Source organism: Pholcus phalangioides, unplaced genomic scaffold (genome assembly GCF_987345545.1).
Source record: "Pholcus phalangioides strain wild (caught in Gottingen) unplaced genomic scaffold, Ppha-v1.0 ptg000018l_1, whole genome shotgun sequence".
In the NCBI taxonomy this organism is placed as follows: Eukaryota; Metazoa; Arthropoda; class Arachnida; order Araneae; family Pholcidae; genus Pholcus; species Pholcus phalangioides.
This window is the reverse complement of record NW_028301611.1, coordinates 11,327,478-11,354,398: the sequence shown is the minus strand read 5'-3', so window position 1 is coordinate 11,354,398 and position 26,921 is coordinate 11,327,478. Positions and strand designations below refer to the sequence as shown.

Here is a 26,921-nt window from a genome sequence, read left to right as displayed (position 1 = left end):
CAAAACCATTCAATGTGATTTCTAAACATTTGACAAACATATTTAAAAAATAAATAATTATAAAATAGAAAAATAGAGTAGAAGGTTACAAATGGTCATTAGAATTTACAGAATATTAATAATTAAATTATTAAATTAATTTTTAAATAATTATTAAAAATTTGTTACCTGACCAAAATAAAAATGATCTTTACCGGTACTTGACTGCATCTCAAAGTTCTTTATAATTGACTGCAGCTGTAATAAGTTTTATCACAATTATATCTTAAAAGACAAATTTTTACAAAAAAGAGTATATTAAACATATTCCAATAATATTCATTATTTTAGAAATTAGTGTTTTAATTCAACAACAGATGACGCTAGTAGCTTTTTAGCAGAAAAGCAACTAAAAATGTTTGTTTTTTCTGACAATCAACATATCAACGGTTAACATAATCAGTTTTAATTTCTTAACCATCCAGCACGTAATTTTTACATATGATAACTGGTTTACTTCACATGTTTGACAAGTTCTAAAATCCCTTGCCGCCCCCCCCCCCCGCCATTCTATCACTTACAATGAAGAAATTCAGACTGATTGCAATCGACTTGTTGAGGTAACACGTTTAAAATTCAGACCCAAAACAACTAAGGTCTACAGAATGGGGCCTCTAAAATTCAGGAATAAACAATACCAAAATAGGAGTTTATGGCAGGAAAAATTCAAAGAAAGGCATTTTTAAAGTTAACCATTTAAGCGGTTTTGTAACTTCCCCGATCCGCATTATAACTATCACAATGGAAATAAAAGCGCTCTTTCACTGCGGGATGTGAAATCAAGGCTCTGAGCATTCTACACTCCAATGAGATAATATGCATTGACCGTGACGCCATGTTGGCGTCAACCGCTGGCTGGAACAAGATAATGGCAACTGCACTATGGCGTTATTCGCAACGAAAGTGAAATTAATAACCTGAGATATATTTCGTTGGGACCTAAGTAAAGCAGATCGAGTTTGACGAGATATCTCGGGATTGCTGAATTCTTCGCAGATTGAAAATCCCCTAAATAATTCGCGCCACGTATAAAGATTACTTAAGTGACCTGCCGCACCTTTAAAAATCACTCATTGGTCCGCGACTTATTTACAGATCATTTAAGTAACGCATCGCACAGCGTCAGAGTATTTAAGAGGCCCCGCGTTGCAGTTCCACATCACTGCTACTGAACCACACATGCACCTCGTCTATATTCCTCTGCGGAACTTCTAAAGAATTGGTAATTCGTTAGACACACATACACACACATTCAAAACACATGTTGGATTGTGTGTGTATGTGTAGAGAACCTGACGTGACGTTTGTTTCTGTGTAATGCTTGTTGTGTGTAGTGCTTCCATCTGCCATCAATTTTTCTAACTATGAGTGAAGTGTAATGATTGAATAATTGCATCGTTGTAGGCCTGTTCCACTCTGTGGCGAGACTTTTTAACGGGGAGATCGGCTGTTCCACATCACTAGAGTTTCCAGTGTCGCAGTTCATTCAGATATCCCGCGGCACATTCACTGATTACCCAAGTGGCCCACAGCACATTTCCACGTGGCATAAATGACGTGCAGCACATTTTCAGGTTACTTAAGTGACATTCGGCACAATCTCATATCATTTGAGTGACCCGTGGCACAATTTCCAGAGCAGTTAAGCGTCCACGACAATTCTCCAGATCACTCAAGTCTTCCACGACATATTTACAAAACACTTGAGTGACCCGCGACACGTATTCAAGTGAACGAAGTGTCCCGCCTTCCCTTGTAGGTTGAGCACCCTCGGCTCTACGAGACAGTGAAGAGATCTTTCCGAGAAATACAAATCGAGCATTCTATTTGATTTTATTGCCTGGACGCCGTGGAACGATTATCCGAAATAGTGGAGATTCTTTATTGATAATTTTGCAATAGTTATTTTCATAATTTCAATTAATAAACTTTTATTTAATATGAGTAATGCAGGAAAGATGAGCTAAAGGTTTGGAAAAAACTTGAATTTAATCAGATCCAGATGCTGTAGTAAAGAAAGTTATAAGGGAGATATAGATCAGCAACATGTCTGAGAATGATGAAGTGGAAATTTATAAGTAAATAATTATAAAGTTGAAAAACTTTTGTGCCTGATATAGAAAGAAAAGTATGATAGGTGTGAGTAAGGTAAGAGAAAACTTGTGACAGGTGTAGATAAGATAAGAGACAGGTAACATCATAACCCCAGCGCGACCCAACCCGCAAGGGTAAAAGGCTTATATCCCGGGAGGGACAGAGCCTGGGTCGTGACTGGTCTGTCAGGTAACATCATAAGGAACGCATGGTAAGGAAGTGTCGAGATGAATTTTTTGATGAAAAGTGTAATGTTGTAAATCACTTTTACATGGACAAAACACATCTGCTGTAACTATATTTTATCAACTATCTAAAATGTTGTTTTCAAAACTTATACGACTCTTACCACCCCTTTTCAAAATAGAAATTTTCTCATCACCCTACTTGAAGTGACGTTAAATATCGACATTAAAAAAAAAGTTGCAAGATATGCAAATTTTAATATTTTTCTTCTACCAATATACTTTTCCTTCAAGAGGGTTGTATAGAAGAGGGTGTCTTAAGAAACAATTTTGAAATTACATTAAAATCCATCACACACATAAAAAATAATTAGTGGACAGATCTACCGCTCGACATGTTCGGGGCATGCAAAATGTTTGGCCGGGCGTGTATTTTTTTCCCCTAAAACATGCTCGACGTGGCAATACAAAAAAAAACTTCGAAATTTTAAACACGTTTGAGAGAGGTCCTTAAATTTAATTTTACTCCTCCCTCTCTTTTCTTCAATTTAATTTAAAATTACTCCTTCACATTTGTATGCTTCAGAAGAATAGAACTTATGTTGCGTTAAACATTGATGAATAATTTTGCATTCTCTTCGCTTTCCCGTACTTATAAATTTTTTTTGTACATGTAAGAAAATGTTGCGCATAGATATTGCTTGAAATGAAAAAAAAAAAAAAAACCCTTTTGCTGTATCTCTGCTGCCACCTATTGAATAAAATTAAAACTATATGACATAATTCTCAAAGTAAAATAATTGTTGGCATTGAAGCAATAAACATCATGAAAATCAACATCATACGGTGTACAAAAAAATATTTTATGTCAGATACCCATGTGAACTTCATGCGCCAAAATAGCGGTTGCTGTATTTTTGAGTTATTTCTGTGAAAATACTTTGTAAACAAGAAATTTATACTCGCTTGAGATACATCTATTTCGTTTGGTGCATGAATTTTATGCCGGTATGCGGCGTAAAAATAACATTTATATTTTTATAACATTTTTCGTGCAATATCATGCTGCACATAGGTTTAAAATCGACGATCATTTAATTTTAAGAACTCTGTAACATAGTTTTGTTTTCATTTAATAGCAGGGGTCATGGGTTAAACCGATTTCTAGTATTTATAATGGCAAACTAAAATACTCCTAATTTTTGTTTCATCAGTTCACAAACTATTTCTTCTATATTTATGCCATTTCACTAAAACGTTCACTTATTAGCAGTCTGTAATGAGAAAATTGTCGATGAACGCTGTGCTAAATCGTACAAGGCACAGGCTTTTGTGCCAATAAATAATTTTCCGTTGCCTTATAATTCGACACCAGAATGGCCTCTGAATTTTTTTTCCCAATATTTCCCGGTCTGTCGGTGAATTTACGTTATGTGTGCTGGGTTTTATCAGGATTAGGCCCACGCCCGGTCCCGTAACGTAAATGATTCTATAACCGAGGTGAATTGTGACTTCTTTTCCGGTACCAAAAAAAACGGAAAATTATAATTAGTGGTTTGTGATTTATTTTAGATTTTTAATTGCTGACCACATTTCTTTTGAATTTTCTTATTTCTTTAAAGGTCTCATGGGATAATAATTCCCCACTATTGAAAATTACAGTAATTATTGAGATTTATTATTTTATCTTGTGAGGTTGTATGAAGTTGGGAATGTTGTTCGCAGTCGGAAGCATTTTATCGATACGAGATACATTTCCTGCCTACAATGAAAGTTTTTTCATGAAAGTGGGAAGTACAGTGCGTCCATAATTAAAAGACCATATTTTAAAGTAGCCTACAGGAGAAACCAGTCATCAGGACGTACTGCTATATAATTAATTAAATTAAATTTCAAATTCCAAAAATGTTTTTAATTAAAATTTAATTTTAAATAAGATTAAGTAAATTAAATCTCAACCGTTTTCTTCATTTCATGAATTGAATAGTCTCCTTTGTTTTTAATCAATTTTTATTCAATTACATCCATGGGTCTTGGTATTTTATCACACGTGCAAGCTGTTTTTAATGTATTTTTTTGAAAATTTACAAAACATTAAGTATCTAAAATATGAAAACTGTATACCAGCATATGATAGCATATACAATCAAGAACACGGGTAAACAATTTGGAATTAATCGATGGTTAAATAGTATTTTTAATGATATTTCTATTAGAGCATAGTTTTTCACCATGTTAAAATGTATGAGACACCCCTTAAATCACGATAGTTATAAAATTAGTTAGGGCCTTGTTTTTTTAGGATTTGGATACATGTTTCTGATACCAGACTCTGTGCGGTATATTTGAGCTATCTTCCATTTTAGAATGCATAGAAGACAATTTAGACTTGCGCATGATTGAGACGGTCGTGGAAGCCGCAGGAATTTATAATCACAAATTTACATATTGTTCACTCTTTTCCGTGAAGAGATTCACCGAAAGCGAGAGGAATATATTCAGAGTACAATCCTCACGCCATAAAAAATTTCATATTGATCTTCCCAGTATATATGTGTCAACCTATACACCAACTACAGTCGGCCCCCTGTATTCGCGGGGGTGACCGCGAATAACCGAAACCAGTTTTTTTTTCTTGCATATCTCGTTCATCGAACAGCATGAGAAGAGTACGGTGACTCAGGGGTATAAGGGAATGTAAAAGAGAGTGCAGCGATTGTTGGCGATGTTTTCTGAAAGAACATTGCGATTTCTATTTGCCGTTTTTTTCATATCATCAAGTATGTTGGAGTATGTTGCCGAGGCATCCCCTACTAATTTTTCTACACGTGAAGAACGTAAAATTGAGGGATTTATGTCATGAAAATAATCTGTTGCTGATTTGAATTTGCGAAGTCCTTCCACTATGTGAAAAAACTTGTCTTCTACTACTTTATCTTGATCTTTTTCATCAGGTACCGCTTCAGTTTCAGCATTAATTCCTCCTCGGTCAATACCTCTGAATTGCTATTAATTAGCTGTTCGACTTTCTCTATATCCATTTCACATTAACCCCCTTCTCCACCCACCTGTTTCGCTAAGATGACAGTGTCTTTTATAGTCTCTTCAGTTGGCTCTGTAGAAATGCCACATTGTGACTAAAGGTAAATTCAACCCGAGGTGACTGTTTTTCTCTTGGAAGCTGTCAAGGCTCTAGTGATGGCAGTAATGTCATTAGCGAGCCATCCTAAACATGCACAACCCAAATTTTGTAAACAAAGCACACATTAATGACGATTTCTGAGTGTTGCAAGAAAAACAAATTCCAATAAAGGAAGAAAAAAAAAACCGCGAATATGGAAACCGCGAATACGGTGAGCCGACTATAGTTGTCGCTGCTTATCCGTGACAGCTAGTGATAGTGATAGGAACCAAGAGAAAGATATACCCAGGCTCCGTCACACTCGGGGAAATAAGCACATTGTCCCTGGGAACTAGGGTCCCTCCGGGGGAATCTACCATTTATCAAATCCGTGGCAGAAATAAAGCCTCAAAGATTATGTTTGAAGATAGGGAGGAGAAAAAAACACAAAAGTGTGTGAATAGAAATCCCAAAAATGACGTCAACAACACTAATAATAGTTATACCATTTGTAGGAAATGTATTTAAAAAGAAAATGAGGGGAAAAAATAACAAAATACACAAAATCGCTCTTCAGAATATACAGTCGGTCCCGCTTAGTCGAATAAACGATGAACAGATAACCCGCTATTCTGAATGAAATCGTCCGGAACCAAATTTCCTCTCATAGAGCCAATGTTAATGTTCCTCCCGCTCAATCGAATAAGTTCAGCAACTTTTTCCCGCTTAATCGAAATGTATGACATTCACACAATTAACTGTAAATACATACCAACCACTATACAGCTATACTATATTTTTACACGATAAAAGAAAAATAAATTTGGAAATAATAGCAAATATGTGTTGCCAAGTTAAGAACAATCTTAGAAAAAACCCAGGCTTGGGATTGGGTACTCGCCTCGAAGTAACTAAGTTGTCTTCAGTACGGACATTAAATTTGATTGTTTCTGTTCTTTGTTTAGCCCCAGAGAACGCGAGTTCTGTTTTGCACCTTTACAGAGTACTTTCGCAATGAAAAGTAAAAGTCTTAGGTATTGCAATCGCTGTGTGATTCAATATAATCTTTATTTTATTAAATTGATCTTTCACCAGTTTTCAGTATACACACTATGCTAACGTTGTTCAAGAGAAATTACAAATTGTTCCCCGCATAATCGAATACCTCGTTCATAATCGGATATTGCGTACTGGAACGTTTGAGTGGGACTGACTGTACCTCCAAGATAAGGTCCATAAAGAGAAATGGCGATATTCTGATCCATCTTTTCTCGTTTCACCCTCTTTCTGACACAGTGGATTTTCTGCATCAGGTGATAAACACCAGTTCAGTTTCGTCCACTCCATGCCCTTTCCGTTTGTTTTTTGACATCTTAACGGGAGTGGAATCGATATTTTTTGTGTCGAGAGAAACCGTAGTACTATTAGAAGAGGAGCACCTATGTCAAGGGCGCTCAACCTTTAGGACAGTATGTAGGTCACTTCATTCATTGGTTTGAAAAAGTGTCACGTACCACTTAAGTGTTCTGGAAATGTGCTGCGGGTCACTTTAAGTCATGTGGAAGTGTGGTGTGGGCCGCTTGATTGTTGCGGAAATGTGCCGCGGTCCTTTTAAGTGCTCTGTAACGGTATCGCACGTCACTTAAATGATAATGTTCCAGATAATGCACAAGCACTAAGCATTTCGAAGGCCAGCACAGATTTATTTCACAGAACAGCTATTTGCACGTATTCACAAGCAGCGATTTGAAAATACACGTTAAACGCAGCCTTGTGAAAGCGGCTGCTCTAACACAAACAAGCGAACCTTGTCTGAAAAAAAACTCATTATAGTTCCGTTTTGGTGGCGCTGTTATATAAGAAAAAGGTTGTGGAAATTTCTCTAATATTCTCGCGAGATCTTCACACATCTCTTGGCGTTATGATATCGCCAAATCATCGGCACTGTCGAAAGACTTGAAAAGTTGGTCGTTAATTTGGCGAAATTTACAAAGAAATGCGTTATAACTATTTACAGGCGAAAAATAAGACAATAAATTATAAGGGCTATTTACATAATTTTTATGACGATATGTTATGAAGCATATTACGAAAAAAAACAACATTAATAAAGGGTATCCTTGATATCTTGGGCTGAAGAAAAAGCCATCCATCTCTACCGTACCCATCTCGGAAGCTGTTTCCAGAAGTTGTCTGCTAATACCTCTACTTCAGCGACTCACGCCACAATGCGTGAAACAAGAAAGGATGTTTACAACCAACCCCCCCCCCCCCCGTCCTCTAACTGTCAATTAGAATATTGTTGCCCTGTTTTTCTTCAGGCCAACAAAAAAATTTCCATGTTTCTAACAGTAAGTGCAATATTCGCCGAGGTCTTAGAATTCAAAAATGAAGGGAAAAAGAAAGGCGTAAAACAACAGACACACAACGTGCCTTTCCCTCATATATGCCGTTGTTTTCTTTTGTTTCCCCCTCTGTTATTTGAATTCAAATATCTCAGTGAATTTCAAATATCTCAGTGAATATTGCACTTAGAAGTGGGAGGTTGTTTTTTGGCCTCAGGACAGACAGGGCAACAACATACTAATTGAAATTTATAGGACAGAGGGATTGTGTATAAACATTTAAATTTTGTATCCTTTTTTCAATAGCTTTTGTTTTCATTTGAATGACATTTAAGATGATGCGCGACATCATTTGAAACATTCTTTCCAATTCAAAGTTGTCTCTAAAACCAACTGTTTATGGAATAACCATTGGGAGAACAACATTAACAGTGGACACCGTATATATTCAGAGAACAAAATCCACGCCACGGAATAAGTCTTATTGATCCTACGAATATTCATCAACCTAAACTAAACACCCACTGGTTGCCGTCGCCGCCGCCGCTGCTTATTCGTGACAGAAATAAAGCCTCGAAGATTAGGTCTAAAGATAGGGAAGAGAGAGAGAGGAAAAACGCTCCTAAGTCCCAGAAATGACGTCAACAACAATACATAACACTAATAACACTTATAACACGCGTATTGCTAATATATTAAACACAAAAAAAGAATGAGGGGGGGTTAAAACGAAAAAATGCACCTAACCATCCCCGGGATTTCCCGCGCTCCAGAATATACCTCCGAGCGTCATTGATTGCGAGCGCCCTCTGACATGCGCGGACGTAAGCTTCGCAAAGAGGATGGAATTCTCGGAGAACACAACACACATACATCTGTGGGAGAAATTCTTCTCTCGCACATTAAGTGTGGGAGATGTGCACGAGTGAGAATGCTTCGGAAAGTGTGTTGTGGAGGGGGAATGGAAAAGATCTCTGCCCCCACCCGTCACACGCACACAACAACCCTTTCATCTCTCCTTCTATAAGTATCTCTCGCTGCTCTTCTCTTCTTCTCTAAGCTGTTCAATTACCTGCTGGACTTGATGTTGTTCATTCTAAGATTCACGCGCTTCCAGATGGGTCCACGTAATGCTTTTTTTTTTTTGTTTTTTATAAAGAGCTCCTTTTTTTTTGGAGCCCCGTTATACTTTTTTTTCCTGATCCCGTTCTTCCGGTGGAATTTTAGATCTGCTCGCACAGGAATCATGTGTACATAATTGCATGTTGTTATCTGAGATCATCATTTGGATATAACCATGGGAAAAGTTGTCGTTTCGTGTTGTGTGTTGTGATGTGTGACCTGCCGATTTCCGTTTATGTCAATGCTATTGGAATTGGATTATGGATAATTCATGTGAGAAAATTGTTATTCGGGCATGGAATATAAATATATAGTGATTATAGTTGCGGGAGAAGAATATTTTCTGCCGTGCTCTGTGGAATGCCGATGGATTATCCGGTGTCGTTCGATCCGTCAGGATGGACCTGTTGATCTCATGTAATTAATGATTCACCCTGCGGTAGCCGTAGGTGCTAGAAACAATTTTGAAATTATTGATAGAATTATAACCGTAAGAATATTATAATTAGACTCGCATGAAGATTTGATTCGAATATGTTTTAGATTTTAGTGAAAATTCGATAACTCCCATTAACTCCGTACACATCATTCATAGTTGTATTAAAATGTTTCCATTCTGATAGCATTGAACTGATTTCAATTAGATATTTGACAACAGGAAATGTTGTGAAACCAATCTGAAATTCATATGATTATTGTGTGAGAGAGAAGCTGTCATTGAAATGTTGAGTGTTAGTATTAAATATTGACTTAGATAGTTTATGTTGGACTTAGATACCGATTTGATGTTATCATATTACGGAAGACTCCTAACAATGATATGGATAAAAACTTTGATTCATGAAGCGATATTAGTTCTAGAACAAATGGAATTATAATGTGAGAATTTAGATGTCGATCACGGTTTTATATGGATATCGTGAAAAATAGTGTAAATACCTCGCACGCAGTGACGATTTGGTTCAACATCACAGTTTCCAAAAAAAAAAATTACATAATCGGTGAAGTGTGAGTGAAAAGTTGTGAGAAGTCCTCGCCGTTTCGTTTCATATCCCGTGAGTGTTGGCTAATTTTTTGTGTCATCCTAAACTTCGGAATGGATCTTGCGCGTATTTTTTCGCGGTGGAAATCGTAAAAGAAATAATAATAATGAGATAATTATGCGTATTACATCGCGTGTACCGTGTGTGTGTGGTTTTTCGGTACTTAAGGTAATGTGAACCGTACGAAAGAAAGAGAAAAAAAAAAACACCATGAAACGTGGTGGAGGAGGCGGTGGTGGTGCACCAGATAGGAATGGACCTTGGGAGAAATTGATGCAAAAGTTTTACCAGCAGAAATGCGATGAGAGATCGAGACAAGCCAAGGAGGCAGCTAACAAGAACACCGGACAAAACAGGTACACAATTATTATTATTATTTTCATTATCACTGACTATAAACAGAATATAAGAAATACTTACATGTAATAATGTTATCACGAGTCTTAAATTTTTGAAAAAAAGTCACCATCATCCCCAGTTAAAATAAAATTCAGGGGAGGGGGCGTACCTTTTAACATAGTCAGTAGTTTAGTATAAATATCATTAAAAACATTATCTGACCATTGATTTACTTCGAATTTGGTTCATGTATTTTTGATTTCCCTTATCTATAACACAGGGGTTCTATCTAAAGCTGTTTCAGTCGCGACCTAAAATCAACAACACGAACAACTTCACGACCCATTGGTCTATTTTTAATGAAAGAATTCTTGTTAAATATATCCGATTGTTAGTTTCCGAAATTAGTTAACCCAGTCGATGGTTTCCTAACAACTGGACCAATAGGGGCTGAGCCCAACAGTCCCGAATGTAACAGGGGTCCCCCCAAGCTATTGAAAACCTTCACTAAACGTGCTATAATTTCTTTCGTAAACTGAAATTCTGGAATGAAAACTCTCAACAGTTCTGCAATATTTTCTTCCATATATTATGAAATTATTTTTCCCATAGACCCTGGAAGCATTTCTCTCATTTACTCTGGAATTATTCCTTCCATATGCTCTGAATGTTAATTAATCCTCGAATTGTTCGTTTCACTATAATTCTGTAATTATTTCTTCCCCTAATTCTGGAATTATTATTTTTTGACTGATTCTGAAATTATTATTTTTTGACTGATTCTGGAATTATTATTTTTTGACTGATTCTGGAATTATTATTTTTTGACTAATTCTGAAATTATTTTCTGACTAATTCTGAAATTATTTTTTTAATAATTCTGAAATTATTTTTTTGATAATTCTGAAATTATTTTTTTAATAATTCTGAAATTACTTTTTTGACTAATTCTGAAATTATTTTTTTCTTATGTCTTGAATATCCATAAACACCTATAATTATTTCTTCCACTGATTCTGGAATTATTTCTTCCACTGATTCTGGAATTATTTCTTCCGCTGATTCTGGAATTTTAATTTTTTTGACTAATTCTGTAAAATTATTTTTTTCACATGTCTTGAATATCCATTAAACACATAATTATTTCTTCCAATAATTATGTCTCTCACTGATTCCGAAATTATTATTTTTATATGTTCTGAAAAATAATTTTGGAATTATTTCTCTCATTAACTATAATGGAACTATTCAATCTCATCAATTAGGTTTACATTCTTGTATATACAAATACCTCTCAGCATTCCTGTGTGCATTCATAATATTATGCCTAATTTGGTTGCCGAATTCTCCGCAAAAATACTATGTACGAATATATAAAAGAAAATAATGATCCAGAAGGCACCCCCAAAAATGCATGGGTCTCAGCCCCCCCCCCCCCCCATCGTCAATATCGCTAAAGCCGGGTTTTCCTAGGAGTAGACATTATACGGCGTGTGCAACGTGAAAACGCTTATTGGTCAACAAACCTGAATTTCAGGTTTTCAACCAATCAGCATTTTCCTGCCGCACACGGAGCAGAAATTCTACCCCTAAGAAAACCCGGCTTTAGATGGCCCTGAAACCAGTGGCGTAACAAATAGGTTTTTACCGGATCTTATTTGTATGACCTATCTCAGGAGCCCTTGAAACGCAAGTTTTGGTCACGAACCATATCGTAACAACCACTGCTCTATGGGGTTTTTCTTACAATTCAATTATAAGAAACAAAATTATCATTAACATCCTTCATGCAGGATATAAATAGCATGAAATCAATGTAATTGAACAAAAATCAATTCAAAATACAGGGAAATGTTCAGTTCATAGAATGAGACAAAATATTTGAGATCCATTCGTAAATAATTGATTTATAAAAGAAAAAATAGGTATTTAATATATTTTTGAAGTTTAAAAAATTGGATTTTCAAATTTAATCTCAAATAAAATGGATTCAATCAAATTTCAATATTTCGCCCTATTTTAAGAACAGAACTGATTTCTTTATTTTTGATGAATGTCTATTCCTGATGTGATGCTATTTCATCGTGCTCGCAACGTATATGAACAATAAAGGTTTTCTCTTAATTTAGCTGAAAATTCGCGAAAAAAATAACTGTCTACGCCGCTTAATGTGATCATTTCGTGACATGGCGTTTTGATAGCAATAACCGAATGATAGCTATATACGGGAAAAGTCCTGTTTGCAAGTATGGTGAACGTGCATCCGGTTTGTTCGAACGGGACGTATGGTAAATGGGTATTGATAAATTGGGGGAAAAAAAATTTCTTTTCCATATAATTAGTTACAAAATATTCAAAATAGTTTCTTATTTTTCATTCTATTCCAAAACGGGACCTCTTTTTTCCCCCATTTAAGCTAAAATTCTACATTTCTTTGATTCAGCCATTGTGAGGCGTTCGAATGAAACTGCCTAATGTTTATCAAAAATTACGATAATTCTTTCAATGGACACAATACGCATCATAAGATCCCTTGAGAAAGTCTCTCGGGAAAAGAAGTTTAAATCCGGTCAAATGAAAGAAACTGATCGAAACTTTATTAAAAGACTTTCTTTGCCCTCATACATTTACCTTCACCATAGGGGAATCTATTGGAAAAGCAACCCCACACGTATATGGAACCCAGCGATTATTACGAACTGATTACGACATTAAGTTAGGAAATGTTTGTCAACAAGAAAGGGGCCTCCCTTTCCCTTGTTGGAGGCTAGAAGTTGGAGGGGGGCCAACAACTTCTAGCCTCCTACATTGTCTTGCAGCCCCGAATAGAACAGCCCCCCCCCAAGTAATTAAAAAGTCTTCACTAAATCTGCTATCATTTCTTTCATGAACTCTGAATTTTCAATTTAGCTCTGGAATCATTTTTTCTTATTCCACCTGGAGTTTATCTTTCTATTAAATTCTGGAAAATTATTACTCTCATCAATTCTGAAACGTTTTCATCAAATTTATACAAAAATTGCCACGTTTTTAAGACAAATAAATGCAATTGGTCGAATGGTCGACGCGTTTAGGCTCTTCAATGGAGAGCCGTCATAAGGACCTCGTGGTCAGATTTTTGTGATAATATTTTCATTAAAGTTCTGAATTCTCATGAATTCTGAAATTATTACTCTCATGAACTCTGGAAACATTTTTTTAACTAATTCTGAAATTATTATTATTTTAATATGTTCTGAATATCCATTAAACCCGCGAGCACAGTTTCGCACACCCACCCGAATATATATCACGAATTTTCAAACTTTGATATTTTTAAAATGTGTATAATCCGGTGTAGCTGCTTCTAAGGTCATCTTTTAGTAGGGAAACGTGTCGGATGCTAAATATCCTCTTTTGTTCACTTGAATGCAGCTACTGGGGTGATAAACACCCCCTTGCGCGTCCTGGTGTTATTTTACTTGCATGAAAATGCGTCTCAATTTGAGTTAAGAAAAGATGAGATTGAATGCTTACCAAATTTTTTGAATATGGTTCTACGGATGAAAAATCAATAAATATGAGTCAGAATGATATGTGTCCTAAGAGCTATAGTAAGATCTTCTGAGAAAAATCTTGCGAATATGCCGTGGATGTTGTAGATGAAATGGGCGTTCCATATTCTACTCCTAAAATTTGAAACAGATGGCCCATGATAATATTTCTTGCAATTCTTCTCATCGCTGCAATACATGCAAGGTGCTCTTGTTATCAACGAAAGAACTGTCTAATGAATTCAAGTCTAGAACCGGGTTAAGCAACCCGCGGCATGCCATGGTATCAGGAGTGAAACGCGAACGCTTTCACAAATTAAAGAAATTCTATTCCATTTTTCGCAATGAAAGAAGTTTCCTCCAACTTTTGAACAGCCCTGTTCTTATGAATGATTGATTATCTTGTAGGCTGCCAAACCTATATTCTGTATGGTAGGCGGACGTAAAACAATAATTATGGGGATGACTTTCTATTTAATGCGCTTCCGTTCGGATTTCATCTTTTGGCATAGTTGTCAGGATCGTCGCGGGGGGGGGGGCACGCATGTTATATAATACATAGTACAGTTACATTGTATATCCACGAGATCTTAGAGGGGGTGGGCAAGCACCACGAGTCTTTAGGTGCCCAACACGGTATAGGTAAGATGAACTCCTACCGATATGCGTAGCACATAATCTGAATTGCGATAATCGAATTTGTCAGAAAAGTAAAAATAATTTAAAACTGTAAAGAGTGACAAACTGAACGTTTTGACGAAAGTAAGAGAACACGCGATCAATATTTAGCAGGAACGTAGAGAATAATCGTATCCCGTAAAAACGGAACGTATGGTCTGCATGTCAAAATTCGTGGAGTGGCACGTGCATCGAAAGAAATCTTGATTGTGGCACGGTTTGGAAAAGTTTGACTGCCCCCTGATCTAGAAAGGCCCTAACCCTTCAACTAATCAGATCCCAAATAGCAAAAGAGTCTGCAATACCAACTAAAAGGGGAATTCTGAACGAATTTTTTTGAGCTTCCAAACCATTTGCGAAAAAGATAAAGACTTTATACAATTTGTGAGCGCGAGAAAGCGCAGAAAAACGAAAAACGTGCTGCTCCATGTACAGCTAGAATATTTGACAAGAATACATTATCAGTCTTTGAACGGAGCGTGTGCAATAATGTAAGTTTCCATGCAAAATAAATACTGTTATTGACACAAAATTTCTTCCAAATGTTGTTTCCAAGGTGTATATTTACCAAAATTTAAATAAAAAACGCGTTTCACGAGGAATTAAGTAGTGGGGTGCAAAAACACTCCCTCTTGCGCGCTCTCGTGTTATTCTCTGTAGCGCGCGTGCTCCCGGGTAAATGCAGGGTTGTCTCTCTCGCCCAGCAAAATCTGCTCGATCATTCACCTGATTTTCTCTGATCACATCTCAGAAGTTTCCCCGACTTTCCCTGACCAAACGCCCCCGTGAGAAATAAAATTTAAAATTATGATCTTTTAAATTTTCGTGTTTAGTTTGTTTTTTATCCACTTCACAGAACTTTTCTCCGACTTTCATCAAAAATTTGCATTAATTTTCCTGATTTTTTTGCCAAATATTTCACATTTTCTCTGCCCTGGCTTTCCCTGATTCTTCCTGACTTACCAGATAACTGGGAGCAGTGTGTTAACGGTTATTGTGGTTTATTAATTGTAGTTGTGTAAAAGTGATTGCAAATAACATTTATTTGTTTATTAGGGATCGGATTTTTACTTCTTTCCATGTTTTATTTTCTAGCAGGTATCGTTAATTTTACATGTTTTTCAAATTTCATAATTTTCGATAAGAGATGTAAATTTTTTCCTTGCTAATTCCAATCCCGCTTCAGACTGGTATTTTAAGTTCCCGCCTCTGACGAGAGCTCTTTCTTTTCCCTAATTGTTCACAAAAGACTCCAATACGCGCCCCCCCTCTTCCCCCCCCCCCACCGACCTGGACGATTTATTAAAGGGCCAAACCCCCGCCGAAACCCCCCTCCCCAACGACATTGCACCCCAAGAACATAAAAATCCTAGTTCTTCTTGGACACTGGTGCGTGGATGTAAATAGATTAATCCGAGGATGATGTCACTCTCCACTATCCATACAAAGGTTTTCAATAGCTGGCTGATTCGAAGATTATTTTTTTGTGTGAAATGAACAATATTGAACTGCCGTTTGTGGGAACCGAACCCATGTCCTCTCAGTCTGGCCGGGCTACTTTACCAAACACCAACCCTAGCCATATCTCAATTCACTGTCATTAATATGAGATATGTGGGAAATGAAGGCGCTGTCTATCGGTGGTCACCGCAAGCTGGAAAATATCTTATCTATATCTTCCCTCGGGTTTGAAGCTGTGACCGTGAAAGCAACCTTCACGGTGAAATGCTTTTCCAAAGTTTAGTTTTCACAAGCACATATGAACGTGAAAAATAGTTCGTAAATGGAAAACGCGTTTAAAGGCATCATGGTATATTGTTTACGACCAGAAAGTAAGTCCGCAAAAACATACGGTTCGTAAATTGGCCCGATATTGTTTCTCATTTACATAAATGATATATTCAAACTCAACATAAATGGTAAATTAATCTCATTCGCGGACGATACAGTACTGTATGTTGAAGACACTGAAATTACAAATTTAATAAAAAAAGTTGAAGAGGACCTATTTAAAATCAGTAACTGGCTCAAGAAAAATAAACTAAAACTAAACATACAGAAAACTAAATACATATGCTTAAAAACAAGAAACATAAATAGTTTGGCAAATTTAAGTATAAAAATTCATGATCATTGTCCGTGTCAACATATATTACAATGTAACTGTCAAGAAATTGAAAGAGTACATGAATACAACTACCTAGGGATAATAATACAAGATGATTTAAAATGGAAATCACAGTGTGAAAAAATAATAAAAAAATTAAGAATATATGCAGCAATTCTTTATAGACTAAGAGACACAATAGACAATAACTTTCTAAAAGATTTATTTTATGCTTGGATATATTCAACAGTAATATATGGAATCACTGCTTGGGGAGGTGCATATCAAACAGATATACAAAAACTAGATAATATATATAACAAGATAAGATCCCAAATAACAAGCACCACAATAAACACCAACAAAACAGAATGCCATAAGCTAACTATAAGACAAAACTATGTTTATAGACTAATAAAATTTTCATTCTTAAATAATAGTTGGTTAGAAATGAAACAAAATAGAACGTCGTCTAGATTAAATAAGATATATAAAGTGCCAAAAACAAATAAAACGTTATTTCAAAAGAGTTATAACACCGCTCCAAAAATAATGAATCTATACCATACAATCAATCATACAAATAATTACATAAGATCTAATAACAATATATTCACGTTTTCTATGAATACCAGTCTAGAATCTATATTACAACAATAATACAACCACATGATACAATCCATCTGTATGTAAAATTTCTTTGTAACATAAATACAAAAAAAAAAAAAAAAAAAAAAACTGTATATTGAACAATTATAAACCGACCTAAACCATAACAGGCTGTTGCTAAGAAAAATAATCTACGGAGAAACCCTGTAGACCTACTGGAAGGACAAGCATGTCCCTTGAGGTCAAAAGTGTATGTTTAATGTGTTTCTGTATATGTTTTTTAATTAAAAAAAAAAAAAAAATTGAATGTTCGTAAAATCAAGCGTCGACTATACTTCATAAGTTACTTTCACCGATAGATGGCAGCACGTTGATTCTGAATTCGTGAGACAAACCTCACTGTAAAAAAAAAATGAAAAAGCTAGGTTATTGATTGATTTTCTACGATCCTCGTGGTGTTTAGTAAAATGAAGAATTTTTGTTCATACAAATAAGTAACGGTTTAAATTAGTCTGGACTGCATCGGCATTTTTCTCATTATCATATTACAGTCGACGCTCACTTATTTAACGACCCCACGTCAGAGCGACCATTTCATTAAAACGACCGGTTGGATAAGTCGCAGATGTCATCATAGAACGACTATCGTATGTATTTTACTTTCGATACAACGACCCTCTCAATATAACGTCCGTTTTCAACGAGACAAAGGTGGGTCGTTATATCGAGCGTCGAATAAATCTAATGCTATCTGAGATGGCAATGAATTTGTTTTATGATATATTTTTCGCTTTATAATGCATATTTAAAGTTTTTAACAGCATAAACTCATTTTTTTTATAGAGCATTTTGTAAAGATTTTAGGGCATAAAAATCCCATCCCCTTACTTATTGTAATATAGATCCGACGTAAAAATTTGTAGCATAAAACTCAACTATAATTATAAATATTTACCGTATTTTTCGCTTTTCAAATTGTATTCTAATATTCCATCCCCCAGGGCAACATTTGAACTCAGACCCCGATAGATACGGTATCAGCAAAGTTTAAGTGGATAAGATTTTAGCACCGTAATGAATTTTCATTACAATAGCTTTCCAATAAAGTATTTCAAAGCTAAACACTTCAAAAATTTATGCTAGAAAAATACACAGTGTCTCATTTTGATAAATACCGAAAATTCATGAAAATTTAAAGAATTGATATATTTCAATGTGGTTTGCGAAAACGTTATTTTCTCACGAAGTGGGATTTCATTTTGTTACAGACCAAAACCATTAGTTCAAATTTCTGCTGATAGAGAGTGCTGCGTGAAAGAAGATCACTGGAAATACTCAAATCAGAGTCTTGTGAAAAACAGGGTGTGCGATTAATAACTCATTTTCAATTTTCCTGTTACTGGCATTTCGATAAGGTTTCCATTATGATGTTGACATTGGTGGATAAAAAGCACAACTTATTGGTTAATTTGTTTTACTTCAGCTGCGAATCACCGGCTGAAGTTTTATGAACGTTTCGGACACAGAAGAGATTGAAAAGAAAGGTCCGTGTCCAAACACTCTCCAGGCGAACTGTTTTCCCTTGCCCTCTATCGACAAAAAATGTGAACTAAACATTTTAGGTGCCAAAAAAATCCCGCTTCGTGATAATGATTTTTTCGCAAATCGCATGCAAATGTAACGATTCCTTCAATTTTTATGAATTTTTTACGAATTTATTGGGCCCAAGACTCTGTACATCGACATCATGAAAAATAACAATAATTCGAATAATCGCTAAATATATTACATTTAAATATTTCCAGAAAACAAAAACAAAAAATATTCAGCATTTTATGATAGTTAATACAGTCAAACACTCGGTTATAACGACATGGAAGATTTTGAGAAATTTTTTCGTCGCAAACAATGTTGACGGTATGAAAATCGTTCTCAGCGAAAAAATATAATTGGGTCTGCGGTCAAACACGTGGCATGAAAAAAGTTGCTGTTTCATTTCAATCAAAGTGAAAATCGCTATCTCTTTCTCAATAGAAATACGTGAAAAACAGGATCATATTAATATACGACATCGCCAATTCCCGCCAAAAATGTTTGCCAATTGTCATAAAAATTGCCAAATATTGATAGTAAATAACAATTGCAGAGAAATACGGTGCTACAACAAATTCACAGTGATTTGAAATACAGTTGGTGCCCCCCCGTATTCGCGGGGTTACGTTCCGGGGGGGTGACCGCGAATACGGGAAATCCGCGAATATAACCGGAACAACAGTTTCTTTGTCTTGTATATCTCGTCTATTGAACAACATGAGAAGAGCAGGGTAACGCAGAGGTATAAGGGAATGTAAAAGAGGGTGCAGCGATTGTTGGCGATGTTTTTTTGAAAGGACAATGTGATTTCTGTTTGCCGCTAGTTCTTCATATCATTAAGTATGGTGGAATATAGTGACAAGGCTTCCTCTACCAATTTTTCTACATGTAAAAAGCGTACCATAGAGGGATCTATGCCGTGAAATCAATCTATTGCTGATTTGAATGTGCGAAGCCCTTCCGCTATGTTATTCAGGATGTGAACTTGCCTTCTACTTCTTCATCTCGATTTTCTTCATCTGGTACCACTTCAGTTTCAGGAGCAGTCACCTGCATTAATTCCTCCTCGATCAATACCTGAATTACTATTAATTAGCTGTTCGACTTCTATATCCATATCACTGAACTCTTCTTCACCCACATGTTTAGCTAACGTGACAATGTCTTTTATAGTCTCTTCGGCTGGCTCTGTAGAATTAGTTGGTTGTGTTCTTTAGCGCACACTGTGGCCAAAGGTTAAACCAACCCGAGGTGACTGTTTCTCTCCCGGGAGCTGTCACCGCTCTAGTAATGACAATAACGTCATTAGCGAGCCATCGTAGACATGCGCAACTCAAATTTTGAAAAGAAAACGCATGAATGACGTTTTCTGAGTGTTGCAGAAAAAATCCTATATAAGTAAATCGGAAAAATTAGTTTTAATAAATTTTTGTTAGCCTTAAGTAATAGTAGTAGAAGAATCAGTAGATTGTGCCCGAGTGGCATGGTGGTAAGATGCTCGTCTACCATCCTGAAGATTGTTGTCAGAGTCCCGGGTTCGAACCCAAAGGTGGATATAGATAAGATATTTTCCCTAACGAACTCGAGGCGACCACCGATAGACAGCACCTTCACTTCCAACCCATCTCACTAATGGCAGTAAATTGCAATACAGCGATATGGCCAGAGTTGGTGTTTGGTGAAGTAGTAGAAAAATCAGACAAGCATTTCCTGAATGTGGTGATCACTCTTGTATGAAATTCTAGGAGAAAACGCCATAAAAAAAACAATAAAAGACGACGAAAAAATGTGCCGTTTTATTCGAGGACGTCTCGTTTTCATCGTCGTTGTATTGATAGGCGCAAGGTTCATTAACATTACTATCTACGGGAATATACAGGGTGATTCAAAAAACTCAACGTACAAACTTTTAGGGGAGATAGAAAACACAAAACCAAAATAGAATCACTTAGGAATGTAGACCCGGAAACCCCAACCTGATCGGCTGGAGTATAAACGAAGATGCAGAAACGATAAATGAAATATCATTCGATATGAGTGGAAAAACTCTTTATTTAGCGATAATTTACATGAGAACAGTACGTTTTCACGTCAAGTTTCACAACGAGTGTTCAAAGTTCTTACCATTCACAGTTATGCACGACTGAGGGCGTGTCATACGTGATTACTTGAACAGCACGTTTGGACTCGATGGACCCGTCCCATGGCCACCACAATCACCCGATTTATCTAGCCTGGATTTCTTCTTGTGCGGGACCCTAAAAGCCATGGTTTACGAGACGCCCGTTGACTCTGACACCGAACTCATCGCAAGAATCTCCGTCGCAGCTGCAAACGTCCGTGAAATGTCAGGTATTTTCGAAAATTTTTGACAATCAATGCGTCGCCGTTGTGAGAAAGAAGCGTGCATAACTTTGAATGGTAAGAACTTCGAACACTTATGGAACTTGACGTGTGCACTTACTGTGTCTTGTCACGAGTGCACCTTACACACACTCTCCCTCCCCCCCTTGCCTTCTCATCGAGAAAAAAACACATCATACATACATCAATACAAGGTGCACTCGTGACAGTCTTCGCTTAAAGTACCGCTAAATAAAGAGTTTTTCCACCCATTATATTGGCTTGTCATTTCTGCATCTTCGTCCATCCTCCAGCTGATCAGGTTAGGGTTCCCGGCCATACATTCCCATGTGATCTGCTTTGTTTATGTGCTTTTTCTACTTCCCCTTAAAAGTTTGTACGTTTAGTTTCAAATCACACCGTAGTTCATTTCAGACTACCAATTATTGACGTTATAGCCGAGGTGTCTTCGTTACAACCAAACCATCGGTCATATTTATCACAGAATATATTCAATACAGCCCTCTCTCCTATGCGATTCTTTCGTCTCTTCGTCCTCTATTCTTTCTCAAATTTCCGTAATTACAACCGATTTTGAAAAACAAATTTTACGATTCAAAAAAACAATCATTCCAATTAAGCAAATTTATTTTATTTCCCAAGCGGGAATTTTCTTCTAATTAATTAATTCTCTTTTAGAACGTCTCATATCCATCCTCGTTAGAAAATTATCCGGTTTTTTTTTCCCCGCGTTGTTGTCGTGCCCAGATGAAATTTAATAAGCGTGTCAAATACCACCGACTACGTATGTTGGGCGAACTAGACACGTGTCAGATAAAAGGTCGTCGAGTAGAAATAATGAATTATATTTAGTGAACGACACGACTCTTCTCCAAAAGCCGTTTGTCATGAATATGAATGGGACCAGTCGTATTTCCGACGTTGAATAACTTATGAAAGATCGAAATCTTTGAATTCTCTCAACGTTTATGGGATCGTAAATTCAAGAGAAGACGCATCAGTTTCATGATTCATTTCACGCTTGCTCCAATGATGAATGATATTGCGTCCCGGTCGGGATTTGTCTCTTGTTGACTTCTGAGAAGTCTCACCCAAATACCGTCACGAACGGAATATTCAAGTATGGATGGTTCCTACAAATATCCGTTATGAGAGTCTTCTTCATTGGACGGTTATGTATTGAGAAAGAGAAAAGTTGTTACTTATTTATTGCCGCTGAGCGGTTGTGTAGGCATCGGGCTTCACTCTCATCGTGAGGATTCAGGTCCAAGCACCGTTGACGCTCAGTGGTGGTCGGATGAAGCTGGTTTTCTGCGGTTTTTCATTCTCGAAGCGTAAATGCGAGCCGGTGACCCATTAAAAAAAGTTTGTCCGCAGAGAGCAAGCAGACCTACAACACGGTACTGATCCAGCAGTTTCAATATACAGGGTGAGAGTCACGTGGGAATGTATGACCGGAAACACCAACCTGATCAACTACTACTACTAAACCACACATGCACCTCGTCCATATTCCTCTGCGGAACTTCTAACGAATTGGTACATTCGGGAATGTGCGTGTACGTGTGGTGAAACCTTTTGTGTAGTCATAAACGAAGATACAGATATGAAAATCCAATAATGGGTGGGGGAACTCTTTATTTAGCGATACTTTACACGAGGACAGCACCTGTACACTCAAAGTTCTTACCATCCACATCGCAAGAACCTCCGTCGCAGCTACTGCTAAACCACTCACGTATCTCGTCCATATTAATATGTGGAACGTCTAACGAATTGGTACATGTTGGAATGTACGTGTCCGTGTTGTGAAGCTTGTGTCTGTGTAATGCTTGTTATAGTGTGCTGTCATCTACCACATATTTTCCGAACTATGAGTGGAGGGTAATGTTTTATGATTTTACCGTTGTAGGCCTGTTGCTCTCTGCGGAGAGACTTTTTAATGGGGTGATCGGCCTGCATTCGCACCTCGAAGTCGGGAACCGCGAAAAAAACCAACTTCAGCAGACCACCAATGCGGCGACGGTGGTGTTCGAACCCGGGACCTCGCGACGCGAGTCCGTCACTATGTCCACTCGACCACCGCAGCAGCTCTTCGTCGCAGCTGCAAATGCCGGGTATTTTTGAAAGTGTTCGGCAATCACTGAGCCGTTGTGAAGCGTGCACAACTGTGATTGCTAAGAACTTTAGCAACATAGTACGGACTAAAGTGTGAAACTTAACGTATACACGTACCGTCATCATGTAAAATATCGCTAAACAAAGAGTTTGTCCAACCATTATCGGATTGTCATTTCCACATCTTCCTTTATCCTCCAGCTGATCAGGTTTGGGTTTGCGGTCATACATTCAGCCCCGTTTACACGTGCAATATTGCGATAGCTTTGGGAATTCTAGAACCCGCTTGACGACTTTTTTTTTCCTTCGTAAGAAAAGAAATGGAGAGCAGTCATTAATGAAAATTCTCTTGAAGCGGGTTTTAAACAACCCGCTTTTTCTATTTCTCATATAAACGCAGCTTATGTGATTCTGTTTAGTTTTTAGGTTTTCTACCTACCTTAAATTTTGCACGTTGAGTTTTGAATCACCTTGTATTTGGCACAGAACACTTTCTATTTACATTTCAGTTTCTAGAGATTCTCCACTCTAGTTCTAAAGTTCTTCATAGATAGATTTTCAAAATTTGCAGCAATAAATTTTCATTTGTTAAGGAAATGTCTTTCTCCCGGCTGTCGCCAGTCCATTTTTCTGATTTTAAAAAATGATAACTTTCTATCCTGAACCAAAAAATATATTCCTATTTTTCAATAATATATATTTTTAGGACCAGTATATCTTCACATTTCATTTTTTTCACTTAATTTTAAATGTTTTTTTTTTATCAAGAGTTTATACAGCCATAAAGGAATTTTCCGCAGATTCATTTTTTTTTCCATTCGTGACATTTGGAAAATATTGGTTTATGTCCTACAACAGCAGTTGCCATCTATCAAATTTTGTGTTGAAAAGGGTTAAGAAGAATTAGCCATCACTTGAATCTCCTTTTAAATCAGTTAGAATTGTCAATTTATTTAGCAACTAGGTTTTAAAGCCCTGTAACGCTTGCAGCTTACAGCAGCATCCACATCACTACCATTCCGTGACGGTCATTCGTCGAGTCGTTGCTCTCGAGCTCTCAGATGAATAAGGTCACTCTGGCCTTATTTACGTTTCTGGAGAACGTAACAGTTCTTTTGGTGAATTGCATTATTACTTTTTTTTTTTGCGAAAAATGAGTCCCATCAATTTTCGCGATTGGTGGTTTTCAACAATATTATTGTGTCGTTAGTTTTACTCACCTTTGACAATTTTTGACATTGATTGACGACTTCTGTCATCTTTGAAAATTTTTGACTGTGATTGGCAACATCACTCGCCTTTGACAGTTTTTTGACATTCATTGGCAACTTTACTTACCTTCGACAATCTTTCTGGATGTAATTAACAACATTAATTGCCGTTCAAAATCTTCTTGGCTGTAACTAGCAACTTCACTTGCCTTCACAACATAGCTAGCGTCATTTCGTACTTTTATGAAAGAAATATAGCCAGCCTATATGTGTTGTTTGTATTAATGCTTTTCTACCGGAACAACTCTCGTGGGCCGGTAGTTGTGCATCTCTGCTCTACTATATACATAAAAGAAGCGGGCAATTAGTCTCTTGCAGTAAGTTAAAACGTAAAAAAAAAATTACATACATGCACATAAAAATTGAAAATCAACTCTAACATTCAGAGGAACTTGCATAAGTACCAAGAAAAGCAAGTACGAGCTGAAGAATGTCTGGTGCTCGCAATCAATCAAAGCTCAAACGTTCCCTCGTAAATCCCTTCTTCACGATTTCTCATAAAGAAGATTCAATTCCCAAACGTTCCGTGGAAGCCATCATAATCATACAGACGGAACCATCCAAGGAACAATTCTCGTTCGGAATCCATCAGAAAGCGAGATGCATTAACGAGAAGGATTATTTTGTCTCCAGCGAAGAATAGGAATAAGAAAGAGAGTCACAATCGTATTCCTCTTCAAGGAGTCCTCGTTTGTATTGGCGCCTACGCCTTTGTTTTCACATCTCTTTCTCTGCGAATTCGAATCGTTTTAAGAGCCTCTCAGTGTAAAATTTATACATTGACACTGTTCTCAAGGAGAGTTCCCATCATTTCTTCTGTCTCACCTTTTTGTTTATGAATCATTAGGATGCAAACGTAGTAATAGATTTTGTGAACAGAGAGAGAGAGAGACGTTCACTCTCTGGAGAAAGTGCAGCAAACATCGAGGCGCTCCGGATAAAAACATTTACAGGAAAGGAATAATTCTGCAGAGAATTAATAACAGTTCGCATTTATTGTACTGGAAGCATGTACCAGGTCCGTATAGCAAGGGCCGTCTCGTGAGGCGTTGTCTGCACGAGTCGGTTCTAGCTGGCGTTGCGCTTGACGCCAAACCCCTGCAGAACCGAGTGCGCCCCGCTTTGCAACCTTGTTAATTACGGTATTTTGTGTAATGCTTGTTGTACTAGATTATTTTCAAGATTATCTTTGCGATTATTTCCATTAGTATTTGTATATTTATTGCCTCACTTCGTTCAACCACAGGAACATTTAAAATAAGGAACTTCCCATTTGCTTATGAGATAACTTCCACTAAGAATATTTTTTTCGGACCCATTTCAGTTCCTAATCACGTACGTTAATTTATAATGGGCTGATTGGAAGCCAACTCGAGACAGATAATTTCAATTATCTTTAGAACGTTTTAGAAATGTCTATATATTTCTTTGTTACCAATACAACTGCAATATAGAAGCAAGTAAAGCAAATTAAAAAAAAATCCTAATGTAAAATATCCGAATGCGCTTTCTATCCCTATTCAAACTTTTAATTCTGATAAAAGACCTTATCCTAGAATATGGATAGCTTGTGGGCATATATCAGGGAACTTCTTCTAACACATTTTCTATGGTATGGATGAATGTCTAGCGCTCACCATGTTGTGTGTGAAGAGATTTAAAGAACCCTTTCTCTCTTTCTCTCTCTCTTTTCAAAGCTCTATCAACCGTTTTCCTCCATGTCTCCGACGGAACTCGAGGAAACAAAAGAAGTTTATCTCCGAGAATTGTTCTCGCACATTGCAATCACACAACAACTCACGTATTTGTTTGCCACTGATTTGCACAAGAATCGCAAAAAAAAAAAAGATAAAAATTCATTCCGCGCTCACCCCAATGGCACTAAAACAACAATATAGCGAGAAATCTCTCGCTTTAAAACGGTAAAATAAGCAACTGAAATTCGAAATAATAATCTTCGATACAGTGCGTTTTGTGAGCTAATGTCGTTTGCGAGAAAAAAAGTAGTAGAGCCGTGACGTTACACAGCAGCTCCGAGGCCACGTATACTGAGAAAAAGGTGGCAAGCGCATCATCAACGAAATGAAACGGCCTTTACTATATAGCGCTAAGTATATACAGACTGTTTCTAATTGTTTTGCGCAGCAGATCTCTTGCAAACGCTACTTTTAGAGAGAGAGAGAGTTTTCAAATGAGACGGGATGCAATTACTCAAAATCTGAAAAAAATTGGGAAATTAAATTAATATTTATATAGTCCCGTGAGCGAAAACGTCTACATACTGAAATATAGATTTCGCTCTGACGAGTAATTTGCAAAAAAATTCACGTTTGTAAATGCAATATAGATAGTAAATATAT

At 36.8% G+C, this 26,921-nt stretch overlaps 1 protein-coding gene across 4 annotated transcripts in view; it reads left to right on the top strand.

Moving 5' to 3' along the window:
- Window positions 1-8,731: 8,731 nt before the first annotated feature.
- LOC149071729 (potassium voltage-gated channel protein Shaker-like) overlaps window positions 8,732-26,921 on the top strand; it is a 432,235-nt gene continuing 414,045 nt past the window's right edge. For all 4 annotated transcript variants that reach the window (XM_089248037.1, XM_089248036.1, XM_089248039.1 and 1 more), the window contains exon 1: window positions 8,732-10,305. In XM_089248037.1, coding sequence (XP_089104163.1) covers window positions 10,160-10,305 — 146 coding nt within the window. In that variant the 5' untranslated portion in view covers window positions 8,732-10,159. The remainder of the gene's footprint in view (window positions 10,306-26,921) is intronic.